At 38.5% G+C, this 20404-nt stretch overlaps 1 protein-coding gene across 4 annotated transcripts in view; it reads right to left on the bottom strand.

The window, feature by feature from the left end:
• CBLB (Cbl proto-oncogene B) overlaps positions 1–19650 on the bottom strand; it is a 222869-nt gene extending 203219 nt beyond the window's left edge. For 3 of the 4 annotated variants that reach the window (XM_059392040.1, XM_059392041.1, XM_059392042.1), the window contains exons 1-3: positions 19524–19650; positions 17949–18130; positions 4949–5199 (exon numbers count right to left, since the gene is read on the bottom strand). In XM_059392040.1, the coding sequence (XP_059248023.1) occupies positions 4949–5199; positions 17949–18116 (419 nt within the window). In that variant the 5' untranslated portion in view covers positions 18117–18130; positions 19524–19650. The remainder of the gene's footprint in view (positions 1–4948; positions 5200–17948; positions 18131–19523) is intronic. The other variant, XM_059392039.1, reaches the window with a different exon arrangement.
• Between the last annotated feature and the right edge of the window lie 754 nt (positions 19651–20404).

Here is a 20404-nt window from a genome sequence, read left to right as displayed (position 1 = left end):
AAGACTAATTCTCCTGAAAAGGATTATTATAATTATAAAAACAGCATTTTTACTAGAAACTACTACTGGATTTGAAAAATTATTTAATAGACTTATACAGCAACAGTAGCCTTTAGTTTGAAACAAACTGCATCTTTGTTGATGATGTTGAAACGTCTGAACCAAAAAATACTATGGCCATCCAGAAAATAATTTAAAGACTGAAAAAACATAGATTGTAGTCAAGAAACCAACCAAGGCTACAAAGCACACTTGGAGCAGAAATGGCATCAGACCATACAAGTTACTTCTTTCCTTATCTCCTTCTCGCAACATACAGAGCTGCCTATGAGAAAACATAGAACTTAATGTGGCATTTTAAACAAGGCCATTAACCTGAGAATTCTAGTAATAATGAAAACTATTATGTGAAGCCCAAATTTTACATACAGGTAGATCTCTTTACGATTAAACTGAAAACCCAGAGGAATTTCATGACTACTTCCATGACCAATGCAATCAACTGAATTTGCATTTATACAAATTAAACATCTAAACTGATACATTATTATTTGGCCAAAGCCACTTTGGCATATGGGGTATGAAGAAAGCTAAATAGGCTTGCTTGCAGTTTTGTGTTTTTGTTGCTCCTGTTACTGTTGTTGCTGACAATTTTTGATTCAACTTTTAACTTAACCATGTATCTTTAAAATATCAGTTCCAAAAAGTTCTTAGTATACTTTCTCATAAGTTATAGCACAGGTATAAATAGTGAGCATAGTGATTTGTAGTCCTGTAGAGGGAAAAGCACTTTATTAATATAGCAGGTAATACATTCTTCTTTGTTCAATCAAATGGTGAGTAGAGAGAAAGATTTTTGCCTGATACTCCTGAATGATTTTAAATAAAGACTAGCATCTTCCAGGACTAATTTTTCTATGTTGAAATACTTTAAAAAAAAATTCTTACTTGGAATGCATATTATTATACAAGCTGTGCACACTAGGATTTTCTACAATTCATGTGCATAAGGAATGGCCCAGAGGCTTTGAAATGACATCAATAACACAACAGCATCTATGTATTACTTTTCGGGCATGAATTTTTTTTTAAAGCCTTTATTTTCTTCACAGATAGGCCATCAAACCCAGAGCTATTTTTCCACCTCAGTTGACTTTTGGTTTTGTTTCAGTGGTTGTAAACCAGAGTGTGGGAGGGAAGATAGGTTGTCGCACTCTGGTTCACTGAAGCAGCTCTGAAAAATGGAAAATCTGAGTATCCTCAGGTCATCCCCTCTGGGTGTTCTAAAACAGAGTCCCAAACCTGGCCTTGCTGAGCAGGTGATTATCACATAACTTTTTATATGAAAGAGTAAATTTCACTATTGAAACGGTCAACTGATGAAACCGAATCTCTGAAGAAAGGCCCCCCCCTCCTGTCAATTCTACATTTGTTAGCAATAACTACCTTCACACTCATTCCGACTCTTGCCACTAAAAATTTAAGCCAGATGATAGAAAGTTTCACCTCTCTTCCATGCTTGAAACTACAAATTCTCCCTTCTCTACGTGACCCCCAGACTCAACCCCATACATATGCACGAAAACTTTCTGTGTGCCAGAAATCGCTGAACTACTCTTCCCAAAAAGAACAGCTCAGAATGGTTTAGGCATTCAGCTGGAGACCACTAACTCAGTGTGAGGTTCAATTGTTTGTAGGAGGGAGAAGAGAAGGAAAAAAAAAAAAAACCAACCTTGGGAGAAGTGATACTAAAGAAAAGGTTCACTGTGAAAGTCCAGCAAAGCATGCAGCACGCCTCTCACCAGAAATCATCATTCCACCCATCCTCAAGGAAGTTTTCACAATGCCCATGATATCTATTTCACTAGCAAATAAATCCATCTATATATTTCTACCTCCCACCTATACACAAAAAATACATTGCATGCCATTGCTATATTTTTTTCATTTATTCTTCTATTTATGATATTTGTCACATTTCTGCGAAATCGCTTTAAAAATTCAGGCTATAGGGACACCTGGGTGGCTCAGTAGATTGAGCTGATCTGGCCCCCCATGGAAAAACTTTATAATATTCCCAGCAATCAGTGCATCATCCATGTTCTATAAAGCTCATTCTACCAAACAGAATACTTTGTTGCCCACCATAAGAATATTCTAAGAAGTTTCTTTTATTTTCTATAGAGCAAAAGGTCCCAGAGTTCCATGTATAATGGCACACTTTAGCCTCAGCTTGCATTTAAAATCCTAAAAGTGAATGTGTAAAAACATATTACCACCAAAAGAAACATAAATCAAAATCTATGTCCTTGTTATGGCATAGCAAGAATGGTCCATTATTATGAATTCTGATTAAACATGTATCAAATGCAAGTTCCACATAAAAAGAGCTGGTCACAGAACACTATCAGAAAATGAACATGGATGACGGTAAAATTCATTTAGGAATATGCTATACCAGCACAGAAACTAATAAAATTTGTCTTACAGTTGAATTTAGGAGAGTGACAAAATTTACTACTTGGACACGTAAAACACAGAATTTATAGAGTCAACTCAACATGATCGATCAGCATTATGCAATCTATCATCATCTGTGGGAATCTACCACAAGCAACCAACATTTATAGAGATTCCCTCATATATGCTCCCACATAAAAAGCCAAAAATATCAAAATATATAAATGGTAATCACATCGACTGGGTTAGAAAATGTTTTAGGTTTCTAAAGAAGTCATTAAAGTGGGCCACAAGCTTATCACATCATATATGACTACATCCAATGAAAATACTGAGAAACTAAATGCCTTCTCACTAACCTGATGTCCTAATAAGTGAAATTAAATGGATGTTTTTGCTGGTTCATAAAGAATTTCAGGGCTACTAAATTTAAATAAGAAGTATAAATACAGTCATAAAACAACCTGATTTTATTAAATCACTGGTAGAACTACAAAGTAAAAATATAGTTTCAAACATAAACAGCTGGCCTCCCCATAACCTGGGTCATTCTTGAAAGAACTGTAAGAAGAAATAATCACTATGATATTTCTCTACTTTGCTTCTGATACCATGTGGTGATTCACATTCCTCTTGGCAGTCCTGGAGAATCTAAGAGCTTTAAAACTAAAAGGCAACTGAAAGATTCACCACCTGCAAGATGTGTACACTGTGATCCAAGTATATTAAATGAGGAGCCTATAGTTATAATTGGGTAGACATTTATGATTATAGAGTTCATCACTAATTTAGAGAACAAATTATAAATAAGCAAACATTTATGCCATTTTACATCTTGGCAAAGGACTTTTTAATGTTTGATTTTTATGGTTTTACTCACTCTGGGTATTTGTTTGGCTGTTATTTACAGACAAGTTCAGAGTCTATACACCTAGATAACTGAATTTGCTATTATACAACCCTATGTTTTATCAGACTACATGAGGCTAGCTTTTCTGACCTGAAAGAAAGATTAGCAGTTTCTTGGAGGTTATCCTATGTGTAAAGAAACTAAAATCCGGAAAGATTAAGTGTCTTAAACTAAAATCCAACTAACCTATATTAAGATATTATGAATTTTAATTAATATTTGTTTTCAAATGTAGAAATCTAAATATACTATCACTATCAGTGAATATTCTAGATAAACTTAAAATATCCCAGAAATGGAAAACTACTTTTCTTCATTTGATTTAAGATAGGTCATGAGATGTAACATTGAAATAGCCAGACAACAAACTTTAAAGGGGAGTCTCTAAGTCTGGAATCCTGGCTGGAAAGTGAAGATACAGTTGATATCCTTCCAGTCTTTGCCATCCCTGTTCAGTTTCTCACTTAACAGTCAAACCATGAGAATCACATGTCATCTCCCACCCACACCTATGACATGCACATATCCAGTCAAGACTGCATCTTAAAGACAGTCCCACCAATACCAAACACTGGTGCATGGAGAGCAACAGGAATTCTCATTCATCGCTGGTGAGAATGCAAAAACAGTATAGCCAGTTTGGAAAACTGTAGGGAGGTTCTTACAAAGCTAAAACACGGGCTTACCATAAGACCATAAGACAGTCATGCTCCTAGGTAGTTACTCAAATGAACTGAGAGCTAATGTGCACATAAAAACTGCATATGAATATTTATAGCAGCTTTATATATAACTGTCAAAAATTGGGATGCAACCATGATATCGTTCAACAGACGAATGGATCAACAAACCACGGTACCTCTATGCAATGGAGTATTATTCAGTGATAAAAAGAAATGAGGTATCAAGCTACCAAAAGACAAGGGGGAACCTTAGACACATACTGTCAAGGGAAAGAAGCCAGTCTGAAAAATTTACATATTATATGATTTCAACTGTATGACACTCTAAAAAAGGAAAAACTATAAAGAGAGTAAAAAGATAAGTGGTTGCCAGGGATTCAGAAGTTGTGGGATGGAGGTGGGGGAGCAGAGGGGCAACGAATAGGCAAGAGCACAGGGTAGTTCTAAGGCAGTGAAATTATTCTATATGATACTGTAATGGTAGATACATGACGTCATATATTTTGTTAAAACCCACAGAAAGAGTGAATGCTAATGTAAAGTCTGAGCTTTAGTTAATAATACCATATTAATATTGGTTTATCAATGTATCATACCATGCAAGATACTATTAAGAGGGCGGTAGATGAGAACTTTGTACTTTGGAGTAAGTTTTCTGTAAACCTAAAACCATTCTAAAAATGAAAGTTTAAGAAAAACCAGGGTCTCATGAAGTAGCTATTATCACAAAAAAAAAATTAAGTAAAACTACAAGGTTTAAGTAACATGAAAAGCAAATATACAAATGCGGTATTTCTTCTGAAACAAAGATACGGTGACATTTATGCTGTGAAGCCAAAAGCCATGGAAATTATGAGCTTACCATTAAAAACAATAAAAGCTGAAACATTCTTACCTGTCCTGTGACTGTTCTTCATACATCCGCTCCTTGCCTTCTTTAAAGAGTCTTATTGCCCGCTTTGACTTTTTCATTAGACTATCAATATAGATTTTAAAATATTCATTCTCGCTGAGTTGGGCAAGTTTCTGGTTGTCATCATATTTACTCAATATAAGTCGCAAATGCTGATATGTATCAGGTAAAATGTCAAGTATATATGGTGGGCTATTTTTCAACTGAAGCTTGGGATTTTGGCACAGTCGGACCTAAAAAAAGAGACAAAAATAATAACATTTTCATAGGAACCACAATAATTTCTTTCACAGAAAAGTTAAGAAATATATCAAACTACTATTTCTTCATTTTCCACAATATAAATTTTCATTTACAACTACTATCTCCAATCTACAAACAACTGGTAAATATCTGCATTCCTCTGGATACAATTAAATCCAATTTTCTTCTCCTCCTATTCATTTTTTTCTATGACACACCTTTACTTTCCCCCACTAAAGTTTTCATTCTCTCTTCTACAATATCCTGTTGTTCGTGGCTTCATAGCGTGCTAAGTGTCGTACACTAATAGTATCTTTTTTTTAAGTAAAAATTAGGAAATGGGCCTCTTCTGCTGGCAACCAATGTCTCACGTTTAAATATTATCCAACTACACTGAACTCCCAGCTAACCTCTCATAGATTTTAATTAACGTTTTCGTATTTTGTTCCTGAACCCTGAGGAGAATAAAACAAAGAGGTGCAATTTTAATAACTGAGTTATTAAGTAGTAAATGGGTGTCAGGTCCAAACAAGTCTCTTCCACCTCCCCACATTATATCTCGTGCCTATAAACATGTGGTACCTAACGGTTAAGTCATTCCATCGGGTGCCACCCAACCACTGGGGCATGCATAGCTGCCAGCATAACTAAGAGTAACTTCCGCAAAAAGTCAGTTAACCCATCTTGTTCCTACCTCTCCAACCAGGGTTTAGGGAACCACGCAATCACACAATTTTTAAATGGAACCATTAGACACTGCACAGGAGCGTCCAGAGTGGAAGGGCGCACGCTCATGCATAAAGGCAGCTTTCCCGAGAAGCCCGTGAAGCACAGGCTTGATGGTCCTCTAAGAGCTCGTTCTCTTCTGATGCCTTCATCGTGTATCCTTTGTAACACTTTCAAGAGCAAGATACTCTAAACACAATTGGCTAAGGTTTCTGACTTTTTCCAGTAGGACTTTCCTTTCATCACACTTAACCTCCTGCTGTGGGTGTTTTTCAAATCTGGCTGAAGGGAATCTGAGTTGGAAATGATACACTTGAGTGTGGCTTTGGTAGAAGGTATGTGAGATGCCCAGTCACTTCTGGAGCTAGCTAAAATGCTGCCAGCAAGCACAGTAAGAGAATGGATTCAGGAAGACTTCAAGGCCCATGGAGCAGCACACAGCATAGGAGCAGGAAGATCCAAGTCAGATTTGGTCATTTCCATGTGTCCAGAGGTACCCAGGACTGGAAACATACAGGGCAATGGAAGAAAAGTATAAAGTGTACAGAGTCAAGATCATTTTTCTGATGTTTGTGGATTTATCGTTTAAAGATTTATAACTTGTGTCTTATTTATCAGTCTAAAAAATTCACCTTCATACCCAATTTTGTATTTGTAATTTTGTATTATTTTTCTTTAAAAGGACCCCTCCAAATTTCAAGTTCAACAAAACATGGATTCACCCCTGAGTGCTCACAGAAGGGCTGGGCCAAATAGAAAACAGCTGAACAGTAATAATTTCAAGAACCACAAACCTAAGAAATCCAGGAAACAACAAATGAAAAAAGTATTCACACTTACTAACACACTTGCTTTAAGAAATAACCATATGAGTTTTTGGGTGTGGGGGAAAAAAAAGAACTATCAAGCAACAGCCCTTAAGACAACCATTTCACACGTTAACAGAGGGCATTGTATCTTCCACCATGCTATTTTATTGTATACAATGTAGAAGTATCGAGCATATAGTACAGATGTGACAAATGGATGGCTTAGTTGATTTTCCAGAATACTTCAGTACATACACACACACACACACACACACATACACACTTAAATCATATTATTATATTACTGCTTTATTTTCATGATTGAATATACTAGTGTTCAAATCAATAATCCAAAGGCACGAGCAAAGATTAAATATAAGAGTATTTAATAGGAAGATGCCATATAATTAATTAAATAACACCAAATCACAAGAAAAGTATAGTTAAAGGGGTTAATAAAACTTTTTACCTTCTTTCTCCTTTTGGGACTTTGATATAATCAGAGAAGCTCATTCTGCCCTAAAGACTGATGAAGTCTCAAATATGTCAATGATTTGACAAATCCAAACAAGATATAGTTTTTCAATTCTTAAAACTGTAAGATAGCATCACAAGTATATACAAATTTCAAAAATATCACCAGCCACAACCTACAGCAGGCACAGTTTAATCTCAGCAACATAAAACTTGGGACAACATGTCAAAGATTGATAAATGATTAACTTGGAGTTAGGAGACTAGGCAATTTCAAATTAATTTCGTCTACTGGTGAACATTTAACTGATAAAAAAAATTCTCTCAGGTATTTTCTTTAGACATTCCAAGTAAATGTTCTTTAACAGATTATTTGAAGTGTTACAGATTTTTAATTTACTATTCTCTATGTGAGCTTTTTCTCATTTGCTTTATTTAAATTGTAATTCTATCTGGGCATTTATTGCTTTATTTGGTACAACTGTTTGCATAACTACCATATACCAGGTACTGAGCTTACTGCCAGGAAATTATAGATGACTAGAACATACTTCCTGCCTCAAGGAGTCTGGCAGAAGAGGCCTAGTTCTCTCTAATTAACTTAGGAGCAATGTAATTCTTGCTCTAAGGGATCTTTGGAAAGATCCTGTCCAATTCATTCATTTTCAGATAAAGAAACGAAGAACTACAAAGATTAAGGGACTATTAAAAAATCATTAATCTAACACAAGAGCCTGCATCTTCTGAATCTCAGGCTGATCTTCTTTCTAACTATATCGCAACTTAATTAGAATTAGGCATATAATTAATGATCCCTGCCTAACCTCATTTACATTTTTATTTTTACACCATTTGCAAATTTCCATGAACTTCAGGACCCATTTGTTAATTCTAAAATGTTTATGTGTCAGGCATTGTTTCAGGCCCTAGGGAATTCAGAATGAAATAAATCACAGACCTGTCCTCAAGGAGTCTTCCAGTGAAAAAGACAGATGGCTTAAAAAAGAATTACAGGACACGTTAAGGGCTTTAATGGAGGAGAGTACAAAGTGCTGGAGGAGAAAAGCAGCAGCTCACTCATAACTTGCCATGAGTATCAAAAAAGGCATACCTACATTTGCAAAAGGAATATTCCAGGCAAAAGGGTAGGCAAAGGCTTGTGAGGTACCAGAAAGTAGAGCAGAAAGGAAGGAGTCAATGCAGTCATTCTAAGAGGTGAAGGCACAGGGAGCCTGCAGGTGAGTAGCACAGGCAGATTTCAAATGGGCTAGATTCCATTCATCAGGGCTCCTATAGGCCACACAGTTTTCTAAATCTGCCTTCAGGAGAGTGTAACATACAAGCTGAACTATGATATGCTGCTGAGTGTAGAGTTCATCAGTTGGATTAGTATTAAACTCTGTGATTTATGACAGCTCCTGCCAAAAACGAGTAACTCTACACCAGGACTGACTTCTAAGCAGGTCAAATTCAAGTCAATAAATATTTATTGAGTCCCTGCTATGTGCAAGGAACTGCGAAAGCCAGAGAAAGAAAAATTGCTTTTCTAAAAACAGTATGTTAAGGAGAAAAATCAAGCTCACCACAAGGTTCGAGTTCAGATTCAAATGACTTAGATGTCATCTAGAAATATCTAAGTTGCTCCCTAGAATGCAAGCGGTTCCTAACACAGAAGAGCTTTAAAAAGAACAAATCTCCAGTCATTTTATACAATAACAAACTTTTTAGGGCATCGACTAGTGCATAAAAGGATTGGTTCATTAGCAGGGTTACTCTTCACTCTTGAACTAAAAGGCAAAACACTTAGTACTGAATTAGGCTACAAATTCCATTACAGTCATTGAGTCAAAGGATTTTAGAGCTAAAGAGAACCTTGGAAATCACAATGACCAATACCCTCTCCTTTTGACAGAACAATACTAAAACACAGACATGGAACATGGCTGAGTTTACTGCTCAAAACCCTTCTGTCTAGAGTTGAAAGTCAGGCACTCTCTCCTTAACACTATGCAATTGCCTGTTATATTTGTTTAAATTTATTTAGAGATCTTTAAAGGGGCCTCTCTATACATGTCTTTACCATTTCACACACATAAAAATATGTGTCTAATCTATACATATACTATAAATACTATATATTCACATACATTAAATATATATTTGACTATATCAAAGCAAAGGCACAAATATAAACACAGGATTTGTGAGTGCTGTAACAATTTTCAAAGCCATTAATTATTCTTGGAACACTCCTGTATTTAAAGATTTTCCCCGCTGTGCCTTAATTAAAACTTCTAGTCAAAAGTTAACAAAGAGGTATTAGGTCAGCTAACATATTTCTTAGGTTCACCCCAGCCCCTGAAATGTATGAAAGAAATTCTACTGAAGCAAATGGAAACTTCAACAGTAAGGAATTGTGCCTAGACTGTAACAGACTTTCATTATAAAGCACACCTCACTTCATGGACGATGCAGTTATATTAAATCAAGCAATGTACCCACGAAGTGAAATACCCCATTTTTAACAACAGTATGAAAAGCTTGAAAGAATCCCTTGTCTGTTCTCTTCATGTAAATGTTTTAAGAGGTTCCTTATTGCAATTACACAAAGGATATTATTATGATAAAAAAGTATCCGTGAGTTCTTTGAATTCTTCTCATCTTAATTTAGCAAATCATCTTAAGTACATAAAAGAATGTACATGTATACAGTATAAAATGTAAAGAGTATAAAAATAATATAAAATTCTTTCTACATAAAATATTAATTGGGCAAAACAAGGTTAGCATATAAAATTGGTTATGAATCTGATATATTAATTAAGGTAGGATTTGGGCCAACTACCAAATTATTTATGGTTTTCAATGAAGCTTTCTTTAAAATCTGTCTTTAAATATAAGCATCATTAAATAACTGACTAGCTATAATTAAAATATCAATTTTCAGTTGTGTGTTCATATCAATTGTGTGTTCATTTGTTCACTATTTTCCTTCCAAATGAAAACTGCAATTAAAAAATGCTAAACAATAACAAAAGTGGAGACTTATCTCTTACTTGTCTGTTTCCTTCACCTAGTGTAGAATTTTGCATATGGTAGATGCAAAATAAATACTTGATGGCGGAAAGAAGGTGTAGAAGGAGGAAAGGAACAAAGAACTTCTCAGAAGAGAATACTACAAATAGGAAAACCATACCTATAGTGAATAAACCTAAGTGAGTACAAAGTTTCAAGAAGAATTTGATCATATCAAATATTAGAAGGTAAAGAGCCTTTTGATTTCCTTCTCATGGGAAGAGGAAGAATCATATTATTTCATGGAATGGAGTACTTGAATCTTCATACTATGAACACAGATGCTAGAGTCAATCAAACCTAAGATTTGGTGCTACCATTTATTAGTTTTCCAACAGTGGGCCAGTTTCTTCTTCCAGAAAACTCAGGATGTTATGATTCTCAGAAGAGGAAATGTAAAGCGACCTGCACGGTACGTAGCACACAGCTGGTACTCAGTCCTTCTTAGTACATCTTTTCCTTCTGTATTTTATATTATACCACATCATGGTAAACTGCAGATTTTGCCAACATATGAGAATCAGACCAAGGGCTCTGTTGTGGATGGCTAAGAGTTCTTTCAGCTCCTGAAGTTCTTCATACTACCTGCAGCTCTGTAAAAGTCTGGAGTGTTTTGCGCAGGAAAGCAGCAAATGGTAATAAGCCCAGGCTGGTACTCCTGATACGGAATTAATAATCAGCAGTACTCAGCTGATGCAGTATCTGAACAGGCAGAACATTTAGTTTAATAACTATTTTTGTTCATTGCTATTGGAAGATAGCATAAGTGAGCTTAACAATTATTTAAATATTTGTATGTTAAAGTAATAAAATTTGGTCAGTTATATTCAAAATGCTTCCTTCATTACTCGGAAAATATCAGCAATTAAAAAATGCTAAACAATAACAAAAGCAATGACAACAAAAAACCAACTTCCCCATATGCCCAAGCAGAGTAGATAAAAATAGTATCCTGACATCATTTAAGTCACAGCATGTTTCTAAAATGAGCTAAATACACAGGATAAGAACTTACTTCCATCTCCATGTTTTACTTATTTGCCCACTTAACTGCTAGAAGACTGATTAAAATGTATATTGTTTATTCTACAATATACAATTTTAAGACGTGGTTTGAACATTATAAATGTTATTCCTTAAATCACTTCCTTACAACCCAAAATAAAATTTACAAATTCTCTCAAAACTGTAGATTTTCTTACTTCCCTCTTATATAAGTAACAATTAGTTATCTACCAAGGTTTACTCTTCAACTTGTACTTAGCCTTTTACTCCCACATTGTAATCTAGGATGACACTTTATTAATTACTTCTTCTACCTTTACATTTTAAATCACTCCCTATCTACATACCTCTCTCCTCAATCTATACACCTCTCCACACACACACAAAGTTATGCTCCGCTCAAACCCTCAAGCTATCTCTCAGAACTTTCTTCCTTTTCACCAGTTGTCACTTACAGAACAACTGTTAAGTTACCCACACATTCTTTTTAATCTAGCCCCATCACGTAAATGAAACTATTCTGAAAGGTCAACGATTGGCCTCTCTTCATGAAATTCAGTGACTTCTTAAATTTTCATTCTGCTTGCTTTTCTCCACTTGGACTTGAATTTGGTTTTCTGAGAATTGGAAACTATCTCCTTAATTGAAGCTGTCTCTACCCAAGAAATCAATCTGCCCTAATTCTTTTCCTACCTCTCGCATCGCTGTTTTTTGCAGGATTCTCTCTCCTTCTCTGCAATCTAATTATAACTACAACCCCATACACAGACAAAATGCCAATCTCTGACTTTTTCTCTAACTCCCATCTTCTACTCTACATTGCAAATCTCTTACTGGTCTACAGCTTGAAATACTACCTCTGTGGACATATCTAACAAACATATGTCCTCAGTTTCAACTTCTCTCTTTAACTGCACATTCAACTTTCTGATTTCAAAATGGATTTCGCTCTGGCATGTCAAACTCAACATGGCCCAAAACAAACTTAGGCACCAGCTCCCAAGCTTCCTCTTTTTCTTACTATGTTCCTTATCTCATTTAAAGCATCACCGCCTTCAGGCTAAAAACCTCGAGTCACTTTCACTTCACCATCTCTTTCATCCTCTATCTCTAAAGGGTCACCCGCACCTGTAAATTTTACCTCCAAAATGCCCCCCACAGGGCGCCTTCATGCCTCGGTTGTTAAGTGTCTGCCTTCCTCTCTAGTCCTGATTCCAGAGTCCTGGGATCAAGCCCCACATGAAGCCTGCTTCTCCCTTTCCCCCTCCTGCTTGTGTTCTCTCTCTCACTGTGTCTCTCTGCATCAAATAAATAAACAAAATCTTAAAAAAAAAAAAGCCTCCCGCATTTGAACCTACGCTTGCTCAATTGACTCTCAATTGGAGTTCAGCCCTCAGTTCAGCCCTTCGTTATTTCTTGCCCAGCCTGTTTTAATTCTTCTTGATCACTACTCCTACTTTAAAGTTTCTTTTCTCTTAATCTATGCTTTGTAGAGTCAAGAGAATAATCGACCACAGCACAGCCTTGGCTGTTTTTCACACTCTACTCAAAGATAATAACACTTCTCTTCTACCAAATAAAGTCCAAACTCCTTGAAAGAGCAGAAATCGTCTTCATCTTTCTCTAACTTAACTTCTCAACAATCTCCCTCTACCCACATTCCTTCAGCCTGTTGTATACTACACCTCAGTGGAATCCAAAACATCCTTGAAAGAGTAGCTGGATAACACCCCTACCAGCTGCATTCCTGATCAACCCCTCAGCCCCCACAAGCATATCCTCCCCAACCATATCCTACGTCACAGCACTTTATTTATATCCCATTACAGCCTTATCGCATTCTAGAGTATGCAGAACACACTCTACTACATAGAATGGAATGGGTGTTTACAAACCTCTATCTTTCCAGATGGAATTTGATAAATGAATGGTGAAATCAATAGATAGCGTATAAAGCAGCTTTGAAGAAAGAAGAGTTGATTTAAAACCTGAATGGTAAAGATTTTATGAGAGTTGAAAAGATGACAAACTTATTAAGGCTTCTGTTAAATGCGTGTCCTAAGTCACAAGGATAAACCAAGATAACTTGGTAGGATTCTTTTAATCTTTTATTTTATAAAAAATTTTCCCTAAAAGGGGAAAGGAGCTAACTTTGGAATCACTCCACTTAGCCAAGCACAAGAGCTCAAAATCTCAGTATTAAGCAAAACTGTTCAGACACTTAATGTGTTATCATCTACCCAAGTCTAAAAGTGCCCATGATTCTGCTAACATGGAAGAACTTCACTAAAGAAAAGGAAATACATGAAGAATGATTCAAATAAATGATATTCCCTATTCCAAGGGCCCAAGGATAGTGATATCGCAACAAACCCAACAAACATAAACAAACATAAATCCAACAAACATAAACAAGAGGCATCCAAAGCCTATGCTTTATCCCACATATAATATTTTTCAGAGGTATAAGGAATTCATCTTAGAAAAGAATATCGACTATTATTTGTTAAAATAGCTGCATATATTCCAAGCATCTCTGATTGACAACCTTTAAAATAAATTATAGTTGCAGTAAAAGTATAAAGATGGAGAATGAATTACACTCCAGCTTGACAAATGTACTGAGTGTACTGAGGGGAAAAGGCAGGAAAAGGCTATTTGGCATCATCACTTTTTAAATGCTTTTAAAAGTCTTTCAATAATGTAATTTCAAATAAATGACAAGGACAACAAGACAAAACGTAGGCAGGTACTCAAGCTGCTTTGCTCTTCAGTATCAATTAATTCTTTTCTAATTTCCTGAACATCCATGTAAGCTCAGTACATTTAGTATCTATTAGATGGAAAACTGTTCCTTCCACTTTCCATCACCTGGCTAAGGCGCTTATGAAAACCAGGCTCAGGAACCTCACATTAATAAATTATCATTTCTCCCATACTGATTAGCAATCATTTCCTTACCCTCACCTCAGCATTTCCAACAAGAGTACAATAACGCTGTTACTAAGGACAGTGGCCAGCAGAATCCAGACAGGCAACTGTCTGAGCAGCAGCCAAAACACAAGGAGGTTCTTCTTCACTTTGCCCCCACTGTACTTCCCACAGAACTGTATTACAGCCTTGTCCATACTACATGGCAATTACCTAATAAATATAATATAATATAATATAAATAATAGATTACTATTTATATGCCTCGCTGTGATGTCAGTGTCTGAGTTCCTTGACACATCAGAGGCCAAATTATACATCTTACCTAGCTTTGTATCCCTAATAACAAGCACTTAGTAGGAACATAGTAGGCCCTCAATAAATGTTAAGTGTTTGAGAAACCCATCTCTGGGGAGCCTGGGTGGTTCAGTGGGTTAAGCCTCTGCCTTCAGCTCAGGTCATGGTCTCAGGGTCCTGGGATCGAGTCCCGCATCAGGTTCTCTGCTCGGCAGGGAGCCTGCTTCCTCCTCTCTCTCTGCCTGCCTCTCTGCCTCCTTGTGATCTCTGTCAAATAAGTAAATAAAATCTTTAAAAAAAACAAACCCATCTCTGTAATAGCTTTGGAATAGATTCCATATTTCAGGTACTTCTGAACCTGGATATATATTCATGAGTAATACCTCTGTCACTGTATAAAATTTCCAGGGACCAGAAGAGTTTGGGGTTAGCTATTGACTTAAACTGACACATAGAGCCAAGGCCAGAAAATATGTCTAAATGGGAGGCTTTGTGATATGCTAAATCCTTTTTCTCAATAAACTGATTTTGGGTTACAGAATACTTTATCTCTCTCTCTCTCTCTCTCTCTCTCTCACACACACACACACACACACACAAACCAACTGAGTAATGACTCTCTCCTACTCTCAGTGACCGTATCTAGAAGTCTGCCCTCTGAAAACATAACAATTAGTTGGAACTGGAGTCTCAATTGACTGTTTTAAATTCTAGATGCCAGGGAATGGTAAAACTACACACTTCCTGGAAATTTCTACTACAGTCTGGGACTGCAAAATATCCACTGTAAAATGTTCTTTGATTTAGTAGGTAGCTGCAACATACTGGACTTAAAAGTTCATTTCATATTTATCCTTCTAAGATCTGTCCTTGCTGAAGAGGCTTCCCAAAGAAAAACGTGCTAACTAAACACCTAACCCTGCCCATCACGTAACTACCAGTAGGACTTGAAAGTTACTCTTTTCTGTTATTCACAAGCTAAACTCAGGCTATTGCTGTTAGTTTATAAAACAGTTAGGTGATTGGTCAAGAGATTAACATTTGGACTCATAATAAATATCCTGATGTAATCACCAGGACAATGTTGAGATGATGAACCACTTCCTTCACCACTGACAAAGAAAAAAAAAGGGTAAACACATGTGAGGGACACTTCTGTATTACACAATCTAATAAAATATATTTTCAGTTAGTAATTATCAATGCCTTTTTATTACTGTGTGGTAGAATAGTGATGAACACGCTGAGGTCTTTTATAGCGATTCATGTGATTTTCCTCCACAAAGCCCATGAATGCATTCATAAATGAACACAATTATTTTCATTCTTGACAAATAATGAAGACAAAATAAGAAAAGCCATTCCAATGCACCTTTGCCAACCCTTACCCACATTCCACTAAGTAGAGACTTTCATTAATAGTTCTCCTTATGAGTCAAGTTTTTCAATTAGAGAGGCTAAACCCAAACCCACAAAAGAGTTAGTAAAATAAACAATGGCAGAGACTTAACTATCAAAAACCATCTATTTTATCATAACCCATGGTGAAAAAATTAAAAGTGGATAAAACTTATGTTAACAAGCAATTACAAACCAAAATTATGAATATATTCTTTAATGTTTAAAAAACAAGGACTCTTATATTAACTATAGCTCACCTCTTCCTGATACCAATCTTTTTTATTTGCTGTGCTAACATTCGCTCATAAGCCATAAATGTACAAATTCTGACCTCTCGCAGAAGGGGATGGGGAGGGAGGGGCAGCTCCTTGGGAGAATCTGACCCATGTTGCCCACTCATATAACAGGTATAGGGAAAAACCAAGAATTCCTTCTCTTATGCCCAACTAATGACTTAGGTAATGAAAGTGACCTTAAATCGCATTCTCTTTAGAAAACCAAAGACAGTTACTTGCGCCTGCTAAATATATGCAGTTGTTCCCACTGCATACTCCTCATTCTTAAGTATCCAATGCTAAAATCCAAACCTGACCTCAACCAGCAAGTTGCAATGTTCTGACACTATGACATCATTCTGTCTGGAGCATTTTAATATCACAATTTAAAAAAATTGGCAGAAGCTTAAATAGGTCACAATGAAGCCCAAAACTAAGGATACTTATCTGGCAAAATTTTCTGGATCTGCATTTGACACCACCGGACCTAGAATGGTAAGCCTATCATTCATCTATCCATCTGTACTATACATAAGGATAAACGAAAATAAAGCAAATCTTATCACCTTCCTGTGCCACTAATACTACACTGACAGTGGCTTTTTGTGGCAAATATTCATACACAGTTACAAGCCAAAGTAAAGGCAACTACTACTATATGATTTCATGGAGGCTTTAGCACATCCCTACAGAGGATACTTTTTAAAAATTCCATTTCTGCAGTCACAAAAATATCAAGAGCCCTGCATCAACTAAATTCATAATTAGCCCCAAATATCTACGAAATGAAACCAGATGGTGCTACAAACATTTACCAATATACAGGGGACGGTACTAACTGCTTCAAAAACAAGAACTATTAATTCTGCACAGCAGCAAGCCACCTCTTAATCATATTTATTTCATAATCCTACTTAGTAAAAGAGGACACTGACAGCTAATTTCTCAGTAGTCTCCAGTAAAATATTCAGGTTGCCTAGACTTCTCAGGGTACTAACATCCAGCTTGACTTCTTCTTGTAAAATTATTATTCATCTGAAAGCAACATGCAGAAACCACAGAGGTTTCTGATACTCTCAGCACCCCCACCTCCATCATAAATTTTCCTTTCACAATAAACAATGTGCAATCGAAAAGGTTTCCTGTTTCAAAATGGAATAGATGAAAGAAACTGTAACTCTACATTAACAACAAGAAAAAGTTTCTTAATGAAGATGAATTCTCACAGATGGAAATGGAAACTCTCTCAAACATTGCTTCCCCACTTAAGGACTAATCTGGTTCTTCCTCTAGTAAATACTCTCAGCGTCATGCACTGTGGTTGTCATGAGTGGTCCCTCAGAGGGTTTTCTTAAAACACTTGTTTGCACTCGTTTGTTATTTAACAGTAACACAACTTCACATAAGACAGAGCAAATACCTCCAAACTATTCTATGGCCATGTACTAACAAAGAGCAGCCAACAGTAAAATCTTTGAATATCTGAGTCATATAGAGGAACTTTGAACCTTGAAGAGTAGGACAAAAGGTAAAAAGAAAACACAAGCAAGTCTTTGCTCTGAATCCAACTTTTTAAAACACACAGAGTAGATGCAAGAAAAATGGTCAATTCAAATCTAAAGACTGTTGCCATAACAGTAATTATTAATTAATGGTAACAATAATATTAATTGATGGTACAAATAAAACAATAGAAGAAGAAACCACATCCAGGGCAAATAACAGGAACAAGCATACAGAACTTACCACTTTGTCCATGAGTTTCCAAGTTTTCTCAACAGTCCTGCGATCTGCTGCTGCTTGCTTAGGAGGTCCAACTGCATCTTGAATAGCATCAATAATACCCAAAATCCGTCCTTTTCGGGGGTTTCCTCCTCGACCACCAGGGTTTCTGCCATTCATAGAATTTGCCATCTGGAACCTTAGTTCTTTGAAAGGCAGATTAAGGGGGGGAGGGAAAGTTAGTTGGTCATGAAAATGCTCACCCAGCAGAAAATTGAACAGGTTAATTTGTACCCACTACATCCTCCACCATTGAGAACAAAATCCAGGGTCCCAGGTTCAACTTCCCAATAGCTATGAATTTGCACTCTCAATCTGTTCGCACAACAAACGGTAACCTTAGATTTGCTTTTGGAGCACTAAGAGTTAAAGATGTATCCTTCTCGAATTTCACCTGGCAAAGCCTTTATTAATACCCAACTCATAACCAAAAAAACCAAAAACCCATCCAAAACAAAACAACTTACAAAGGTTTCCTCCAAGTAGATAGGAACACAATGTTCTCCCCATCCCTGCCTTAATCTCAATTCAATGTATACTAGAACTAAAGCTCCCAGAAAACATGTTGAGAGCCTCACTTGAAAACCTCACTTTCACTCTCTTAGATTTCGCCGAGTTATATAAATGTGAAGATGATTCTACAAGAGCGCAAGGGACATAGCTGTTGTCAACAAAGGTTTAGAACTTGGATTTTCCCCGCTAACACCAAGTACGGATAGGGGAACATGGACCCACCAATACACAGTTCTTCAACCAAGGAGTTAGCCCCAAGTTAAGAGCCAAATAAACCAACAAACAACCCACTAAAAAAAGAGGGGTGAGAACCTGACAAGCGCGGGCACCGAAAGGAGAAGAGTGTTCACTTATTTTGCTCCTTTCCTCTCGTCTCACGCAAAGGGAGTGGGGGTCCAAAGCTTTGTTTCGGGACGTCTGTGTGCCCTCCTCCTGTGTGCCTCTCCCCTGCCACTCTCGGACCTCAGCTCGGGGAGGAAGGTGGACACAGAAAGGCCGGAGCCCCCCCTCGCACGTCCAGCGCCCGCAGACCCGTCGGTCTTGGGCTCCCCGCATTCGGCTCCCGGGCGGACGCACCCCACCCCACCCCCCACCACACACACACACACACACACACACACGCACGCACACTCACCCAGCCACCCGGCTCCCTTCACTCCCTCTCCCTCCTCTCCCGGCCCAGCCCGGGTTCCGGTCTTTAAATGCCCCTCTTCAAACTGTGCCGGCCGCGGCGACAGCAGCTGGAAGCCAGGGCTGTCCCCTGGACCTCCGTGGCCCCGCGGCTGGCTGCCCCAGGGTCCCCTGGCCGGAAAGAAGCGGCAAGCCTCCCCGGCGCCCCCTTCCCTCCCCGCTTTCCCCGCCGCAGCTCTCCGGAGACACGCGTGTGCGCGGGTCCTACTCTACACGCACGAGCCCAGGGTGCGTGGGGAGCCAGGGGAGGGAGTGTGTGGCCGCCGTAAAAGCACGTTCCCGGGGAAGGCGCAAGCCGGAGCGCAGGCCACCGAGACGGGGAAACGCAACAATTACCGTCAAGACCAATCCACGCCCGCTCTCCCCTCCCGCCCGATTCTCGGGGAGGCCGCGGGACGCCGCAGCAGCACGAGCTGGAGGTGGAGACCACTCGCTGGATACCCCACCCCGTAGGATACACACACAGAGAGCCCGGGAGCGGGGCGGAGCCGGGGGGCGGGGCCGCGCGCCGCCAGGCCAATCCCACGCGCCCTTGCCCTGCCCGACAGCGGGCGGCGCCAATGGGCGGGAGGCGGCCGTCCTTCTCGCACTACCCCCCCAGTCCACGTCTCCCACAGTACACAATGGCCCCAAAGGAAGGCCCGCTCGCGGCACGTCCCCAATACAAAGAGACTCGGAGGGAAATGGGGGCACTGGACTCACCGAAGAACGAAAGTGGAAAGGGGAAAGGAGATGGAAGAAAGGATGCCAAGGCACTGAAGGAACTGACCAATAAGGAGTGGGCGGGTGGGCGTGAGCATTGGGAGCCCGAGCCGAAGCCAACGGGGGCTCAAAGGCGGGACTTCCTGCTTCGCTCACCTTCCTCGTCTTTTGTTTCATAGCAACAGAGTAGTGGCTGAGAGGGTGTACTCTGGGCGGGTCCGAAGCCCAAGAATTTCATCTCCCTAGGGCTGCCAAACTCTTCTACCCAGGACAGCAGCCAAACAGGTCTAAGGCGCAGCTTCTTGCCGGCTGTCAAAAAAAGAGCAACAATCACCCAGCTAGTTTCTGGGGTGAAATATAAACCTCGCCTAGAGCCAGTGAGGGTTAACACCTAACTGCCAACCCAAACTTCCTAAATTTCTGAGTGTCTCTCTTTTCCTGCTGGTTCTAGAGAGTGCAGATCAAGCATGAGGCTGATGAAAAAGCATGCAGTCGACAGTGCTGACCAAACAGTC

The sequence above is a fragment of the Mustela nigripes genome, chromosome 2 (assembly GCF_022355385.1).
Source record: "Mustela nigripes isolate SB6536 chromosome 2, MUSNIG.SB6536, whole genome shotgun sequence".
NCBI classification, from domain to species: domain Eukaryota; kingdom Metazoa; phylum Chordata; class Mammalia; order Carnivora; family Mustelidae; genus Mustela; species Mustela nigripes.
This window is presented reverse-complemented; position numbering and strand designations above follow the sequence as displayed.